This window comes from Heloderma suspectum, chromosome 6 (assembly GCF_057233095.1).
Source record: "Heloderma suspectum isolate Gila_16-S chromosome 6, 16-S_ref, whole genome shotgun sequence".
Taxonomy (NCBI): domain Eukaryota; kingdom Metazoa; phylum Chordata; class Lepidosauria; order Squamata; family Helodermatidae; genus Heloderma; species Heloderma suspectum.
In genome coordinates this window covers 111,953,249-111,961,212 of record NC_139463.1, presented here as the reverse complement: position 1 = coordinate 111,961,212, position 7,964 = coordinate 111,953,249, and the positions used below count along the sequence as shown (strand labels likewise).

The 7,964-nt window shown below is 48.4% G+C and overlaps 1 protein-coding gene across 1 annotated transcript in view; it reads right to left on the bottom strand.

Annotated features, from left to right (window-relative positions):
- Positions 1 to 1,063: 1,063 nt before the first annotated feature.
- Positions 1,064 to 7,964, bottom strand: part of LOC146342541 (vomeronasal type-2 receptor 26-like) — a 33,184-nt gene continuing 26,283 nt past the window's right edge. Inside the window, exon 7 of the mRNA XM_084807887.1 lies at positions 1,064 to 1,962. Coding sequence (XP_084664013.1) covers positions 1,064 to 1,962 — 899 coding nt within the window. The remainder of the gene's footprint in view (positions 1,963 to 7,964) is intronic.

The window sequence follows — 7,964 nt, the reverse complement described above, 5'->3', positions numbered from 1 at the left end:
AGCAGGGACGCAAATGGCAGCGGCCGTAGCTGCCGCCGTTTGCGTCTCTGTAGTCAGCCATGATAGTCTACATAAAGACTTACGTAGCCTATCATGTCTGGCTTAAAAAACAACAACAACACGCGTACGCAAATGGCGGCAGCTACGGCCGCCGCCATTTGCATTCCTTATTTTTGGCCGTCTTAGCCTAAGTAAATATTTACGTAGACTAAGAAGGCCAAATATAAGGAACGCAAATGGCGGCGGCTGTAGCCGCTGCCATTTGCTTATGCGTTTTTTTTTTTTAAAGCCAGACGTGATAGGCTACGTAAGTCTTTATGTAGCCTATCCCGTCTTGTAAAAAAAAAAAACCCAACAAGACTGAAAATGGCGGTGGCAGCAGCCGGTCGGAAGACCAGCCACCACAGCCGCCGCCGCCCGGAAGATCCGCCCCAGGTAAGTCTCGTCCCGGGGGATCTCCGCGGGGGGGGGGGTGCGGGGGGGCAGGTCATTCCGCCATAGATTTCGGGGGTCCAAATGCACTGGCATTCGGCCTCACTGAGATCCATGGCAGAATTCTCTGCCATCCCTACTCTGGACACAAATGGCATCCACTACGCCATTTCCATCTATAAAGCTCTTAGATTAAGCTAAATGCAGCCGTAAATGGCTGCATTTAGCTTAAACTAAGGGCTTTATGGCTGCAAATGGCATCTGATATGCCATTTGCATCTGTGGTTTTTCACGCAAGTGGCTAACCTCCCCCCACTGCAGAATCCCCCCCCCCCCGGAACAAAAGGTAGGGCTTCTGCTCATCCCTACGAATCTGCAAGAGGAGGAGGAGGGAACACTGATGAGGTAATCAGACCCAACTCAGACTCCACCCAGACGCCACCCAGCCTTCAAGAAAATAATTTGATTAGAGCTCAGTGGAAACAGCACGGAGCCCCATGCTACAGTGATGATAAGCCAGGTCTTTAAGGACTGTGGAAACAGGAAAAGGAGAAGATGCAATTGGGGAAATATCGGAACAAAGTTGCAAACAAAGTGAAGCTGACAGCATGGAAACACAGCCTTAGATATTTTAATTCCTTCTTCTTAGCAGCTCCCTTTTGTTCAACTCAGGCCTCAACATGATAATATAACATTTTGGGTAAAAGATACAGCTCAGTAAACCTTTACTTGAGGCTAAGATCGAGAAGGTCTCCACAGCCACCATGTATTTACCATTAGTACTCAAATATGTTGGAACAAAAGACACCCAAACACTGCAGAAGACCAACATGCTGAAGGTGATGAACTTGGCTTCATTAAAACTGTCAGGTAACTTCCTGGCTAGGAAAGCCAAAGTAAAGCTGACAATGGCCAGGAAGCCCAGAAAGCTCAGAACACAGTAGAACATGGTGACGGATCCTTCATTACATTCCAATATAATTTCTTCCATCATGGAGTGTATGTCATGTTCTGGGAATGGGGGAGAGGTTGATAGCCACACAGTACAAATGGTTACTTGTAAAAGGAAACAGGAAAGAACAATAGAACATGCCAATGTTTTCCCTGTCCATTTCTTCATGTTGGACCTTGGTTTGGTGGCCATGAAAGCTAGAACCACAATAGTGGTTTTGGCCAGTACACAAGAAACAGCCACTGAGAAGATGTTGCAAAACGCAGTTTGTCGAAGGAGACATGTCACCTTCTCAGGTCGGCCCACGAATAGTAAAGCACAAAGAAATGATAACATGAGGGAGATGAGGAGAGTGTAGGTGAGGTTGCGATTGTTGGCTTTGACAATGGGAGTGTCCTGATGCTTAATGAAGATCCAAAGTACCAGAGCTGTGATGAAAGAAAAGGAAAGAGCAACAATGGCCAAACTGATCCCCAAAGGTTCTTCATAAGATAAGAAGCTTATAACTTTTGGAAGGCATGAATCCTGGTCATGATTTGGATAATACTGTTCTGGACATTGAAAGCAGTAATCCATGTCTGGGATAGAAACATCAAAATTTAAGCATATTATCTGTATGTATAGTGCATTAAAATTAATATCAAAGCTCAATATTATAAAGCCCTGAATCAAGCCTAATCATTTGCAATCTGGAAGGTCCATTTGAAGCTTTCCCATGCAGGTATAAACACTAGAGATGTATGAAACACTTACCTGGTTTCACCCAGGGACATCTGTGGAGGGGGGCACTCCATCCCTCCCCCTGAAATCCTCCCCGGTCGGCTCCACTCCGTGGCGACTCCACAGAGCCGCCGGTCGGGGCCGCCCACAGCCAGACATCCGGCCGCTGCTGGGCTGTGCAGGGACGAAAATGGCAGCCGCCATAGCTGCCGCCATTTGCATCCCTGTCTTTTGCCGTGATAGGCTACATATACACAAACACACACACACACAGCCTATCATGGCAAAAGACAGGGACACAAATGGCGTAGCGGCCGCCATTTGCATTCCTGCCTATTGCCGTGATAGACTATGTATATATTTACATAGCCTATCATGGCCTCCTATCATGGCCATTTGCATCCCGGCGTTAGCCATGATAGGGTACTTAAATACTTACATAGCCTATCACGGCCATTCGTGGGAAGGCGAATGGCGGCTGCAGACACAGCAGCCATTCACAGAACACCGGATGGCCGCAAACAGGTAGGCTCCCTTCCGGGCCCATTTTGGGGGGTGGCAGGGGGTGCTGCTTCGTTCCTCCACAGATTTCTGGGGACTGAATGCACTGGAATTCAGCCTCCCTGGAATCCGTGGCAGAATTCCCCAACATCCCTAATAAACACCTCAAGCCATATTTAGTCCAGGAGCAACCCAGCCCTTATGACTTAAATCAGCCATGAAAGCTTAATACTATCACTGAGGGACAAAAGTATGTGTGGTTGGCTTACTTTAGTGCGAGTGCTCACAGGGTTGATTTGGATTGTATTGGGTTTTTTTGTATACAATACAAATAATTGTATATAATCTGTCAGGAATTATCCTCATGCTAAAACCTGAGGAAGATTTCCTAATCGAAATGGAATTCCACTGGGGGTCCGTTGTAAGTCAAAAGCAGTATTTAAAACTCTATCAGCTTGAAAAATATTCAAACATTTGTAATCTTGCTGATATAACTGCAGATCAGAACAACACTTTTGTCAAATATAGTAATGTATTGGCCCCAGGAGCATAGCCAAGTCATTTGTAGGGGCCTAGAGATCCATAATGCTTGCTTAGGTTCATTATTGGTGCAATTACCTTGCTAGTAAGCCTCTGAGCATGTGAAGATGATTCAAAGGGCCGATAGTGCGGCCTAGCACATTCCATACTAATGAGTGGGAGTGTTATCAAACACACTGCCTGGGGAGCGAAGTTTGTTTATCGTAGGTAGTTGTGCTTGAGAACCAAACACTTCTAGCTAGGGATGTACGAAACACCTACCTGGCTCCGCACTGGGCAATCCGTGGTGGGAGGGAGGCACTCCGTCCCTCCTCCCAGAATCCTCGATGGGGAGGAGGCGATTCAGTCCTCCCCCCTGGAATCCTGCCTGGCCAGCTCCGCTCCGCGGTCAAGCCGCGGAGCCACCGGCCGGCTCCGGCCTCTGGATCTGCAGCCAGACATCTGGCCCCTGGGCAGCCCTGCAGGGATGCAAATGGTGGCTGTCGTAGCCGCCGCCATTTGCGTCTCTGTATTGAGACACGAAAGGCTATGTAAATATTTACGTAGCCTATCATGGCAGGGGGGAAAACCCCAGCGTACGCAAATGGCGGTAGCTGCAGCCATTTGCGTACGCTGGGATTTTTTCCCCCTGCCATGATAGGCTACGTAAATACTTATGTAGCTTATCACAGCCTCCACAGGGATGTAAATGGCATCCCTGCGTTAGCTGTGATAGGCTACATAAGTATTTACGTAGCCTATCACGGCTATGAAGAGGAGGAAGTGAATGGCGGCTGCAGGACGGCCGCCATTCGCAAAGCAGCGTGGACGGGAGCAGGTAAGTGCTCCGTTTTGCGCACCTTTTGTGGGTTGGGGGTGGCGGGGACTTTGTCCCACGTGCCTTTTTGGGGGGCTGAATGCACTGGCATTCGGCCTCACTGAGATCCATCCCGGAATTCTCTGACATCCCTACTTCTAGCCTATGCTGGGAATGGACGCTAGGGGGGGGGCTTGCTACTGTTGTGCTGGCTTATTGCTGACATGTATGGTATAAAAGCTATTTGACCTGATGGCTCTGGGTTCAGAAAAGCTGTCTGATCCAAACATTGGGTACACCTGTGTGCTGTAAGTTACCCAGTAAGTACTCCTTGTAAGTAAACCTTAGAATCTGATGCATCACTATCTTGGCACCTCTAACCTAAGAGTCCAATGCCCACAGCCAGGCAACACAAGTAGCTTAAAAATAGGGATGTACGAAAGTCACTTACCTTTGTGGAGCTTTGATTTGCGGTGGAGGGGAGGCGCTCCGTCCCTCCCCCCGGAATCCTCCCTGGGCCAGCTCTGCTCCGTGGTGGCTTCGCAGAGCTGCCGGCCAGGGCCGTCCACAGCCGGAGTTCCGGCCGCGGACGGGCTGCTGCGGATGCAAATGGCGGCCACTGTAGCCGCCGCCATTTGCGTCCTGCGAAGCTGCTGTGATAGGCTACATAAGTATTTATGTAGGCTATCACGGCAAGCCAAAAAAACCCAAACACAACAGTGTACACAAGTGGCGGCAGCTACAGCGGCCGCCATTTGTGTTCCCTATTTTTAGCCGTTTTAGCCTATGTAAATATTTACATAGGATATTACGGCAAAAAACAAGGGGAACACAAATAGCGTAGTGGGCGCCATTTGCGTTCCTCCCCCCCCACCCATTTTAGCCTATGTAAATATTTACGTAGGCTATTACGGTGAAAAAAAATGGAACACAAATAGTGCCCACTACGCTATTTGCATACCCCTTGTTTTCGCCGTAATAGCCTACGCAAATATTTATGTAGGCTAAAACGGCTAAAAATAAGAAACACAAATGGCGGCCACCATAGCCGCCACCATTTGCGTATGCTGGTGTGTGTTTTTTTGGCTTGCCTTGATAGGCTACATAAATACTTACGTAGCCTATCACGGCCTCTGTGGGGATGCAAAAGGCGTCCCTGCGTTAGCCGTGATAGGCTATGTAAGTATTTACATAGCCTATCATGGCTATGATGAAGATGCAAATGACGGCTGCAGGGTGGCCCCCATTCGCAAGTCAGCACGGACGGCAGCAGGTAAGTGCTCTGTTTCGTGCGCCTTTCATGGGATGGGGATGTGTGGGCTTTGTTCCACCATGGATTTTGGGGGCCGAATACACTGGCATTCGGCCTCACCGAGATCCGTGGTGGAATTCTCTGACATCCCTACTTAAAAATGGCAGTTAAAACAGTATCAGCTTGAAAATTGCTCAAACATCTGTACTCTTCAGATGTAACTGGAGATTGTTTAGTACAACTCCTTTGTAAAATATATAGTGAAATTGTTCGTAAGATGTGTTCTGATATTGTTAGATGAAAATTAGGGATGGATGGATTCCCTACCTGCTGCTCCGGCCGGGAATCCGCCCTTGCGCTGAAGCAATCCATTCCTTCCCCCGGAATCCTCTTCAGCCAGCTCTACTCTGTGGCGATTCCGCAGAGTCACCGGCCAGCTCCTAAGCACCAGCGATATGGCCGCCATGCCGTATCGCTGGCTGAGGCATATTAACTGCAGACGCAAATGGTGTCCAGGATGCCATTTGTGGTTGTAAAGGTCTTAGTTTAAGGTAAATGCAGCTGTAAGTGGCTGCATTTAGCTTAAACTAAGACTTTACGGCCACAAATGGCATCCTGGAAGCCATTTGCGTCCCCGCTTTGTTTTTAAGTGACATGCCGAAGAGGATTCCACAGGGAGGGGGAGGTAAGTGTCCTGTTCCATCATGGATTCTCCGCCATCCCTATTTTCCCTATTGAAAATATATTTATTTATTAATACTAATTATAACTTGCACAAAAATATTCAGTTATGACTAGGGATGGCCGAAAGGGACTTACCTTGTCGTGCAGCTTGCTTCGCGGTGGGGGGGAGGCACTTCGCTTCTCCCCCCAAAGTTCAGGCAAGGGGGGGGAGGCGCCCCGCCTCGCCCAGATGAAATTCAGACCGGGGGGGAGGCGCCCCATCCCTCGCTGGCGAAATTCAGGCCGGGTAGGAGCGCCCCGTCTACCCGGCCATGAAAAAAAAATTAAAACACACACACACACACAAACACGTGATAGGCTATGTAACGATTTACGTAGCCTATCATGGCTAGATTTCCAAAGTCAGCCATGATAGGCTATGTAAATCGTCACGTAGCCTATCACGGGTGACCTAAAAAAAAAAAAAAAAGCACGTACGCAAATGGCGGCACCCATGGGGACCGCCATTTGCATTCCTTAGTTTGGCACATCTAGTCTACATAAAGATTTACGTAGAGTACGGCGAAAATAAGGGAAATGCAAATAGCGTTCCCTTATTTTCGCAGTAGTCTACGTAAATGTTTACGTAGACTAGTCGTGCCAAAATAAGGAAATCAAATGGCGGCACCCCATGGGCGCCGCCATTTGCATACGCGCTTTTTTCCCCCCCAAAGTCACCCGTGATAGGCTACGTGACGATTTACGTAGCCTATCATGGCTGACTTTGGAAATCTAGCCGTGATAGGCTACGTAAATCGTTACATAGCCCATCACGGGTGTGTGTGTGTTTTTTTTTACTTTACTTTTTTCTTTGCAATGGCGGCGGCGGCAGCTGGTCAGGAGACCAGCCGCCGCCCCCACCCCCAACGAACCGCCGCCGAACTGCCGCCTGGACCCGCCACCAAGAGGGAAATTTGCCGAAGGTAAGTCCCATCCCGGGGGGGGGACGGAGAATTTCCCCAACACTTTCGGGGGGCCAAATGCATTGGCACTTGGCCTCCCGAAGATTCGTGGAGAAATTTTCTGCCAACCCTAGTTACGAGTCCAGTGTGCTGTGGTTGTTTCCTTGCACTTATAGTGCTTGATTTAGATCAGGACCATGGCTATCTGGTAAATGGGAGTTAAGCTTCCCTCCTCCAAGTTTTGGCACAAAATTCCATCCCTGCAGTGGGGGTTAAAAAATAATAAATGTCTCTAATGGATTCCAAAGGAGAATTTTTTTTAAGTGTGTGTGGGGGTGGAATTTTGGGCCCAAAACAGAAGGAGGAAGCTTAAATCCCCCCCCCTCCAAATGCCACACTCCTGATGTGAAGTGGCCCTGCATGTAATTGCATTAAAATAAGTAAGCCAATCACATGTGTCTCTCTCATGCATGATTAACAGAACATCTGTTTTGGCCCTCAATCTATCCTCTCTCTCCTAATTTGATTCTGTCTAGTACAGTGGTAGGGAAACTTTTTTGGCCCAAGGGCCAAATAGGGAAAATGCCTATTTCATATGCCAGGAGTGCAAAGGCCCACTGCCCAAACTGGGCAGAGATAATAACTTTTGAAAAGCAAATAGCCAATTTTTTAAGGAAGCATGATGTAATAGTAATGGGGGACTTCAATTTCTCTGAGATTTGTTGGGAGACAAATTCTGCAAAACATCGGCCCTCCAGGAAATTCCTGATTTGTGTGGTGGATAACTTCCTCCTACAGAAAGTAGAGGAAGAAACTAGAGGATCAGCTATCCTTGACTTGATCCTAACCAACAGAGATGACTTAGTGGATCAAGTAGCAGTTACAGGAACTCTGGGGGAAAGCAACCATGTTGTACTTGAGTTCTTGGTTCTAAGGGAAGCAAAAGCCGAGTGTAGTCAAACGCGTACCCTGGATTTTAGAAGAGATGTCTGAGAATTTCGCCACAGATCTTGGTGAGGCCGAATGCCAGTGCATTCAGCCCCCCAAAATCCATGACAGAACGAAGTCCCCTGCCCCCCTCACCCCGCAAAATGGGCCCGGAACGGAGCACCTATCTGCTGCCATCTGCACTGCATTGCGAATGGC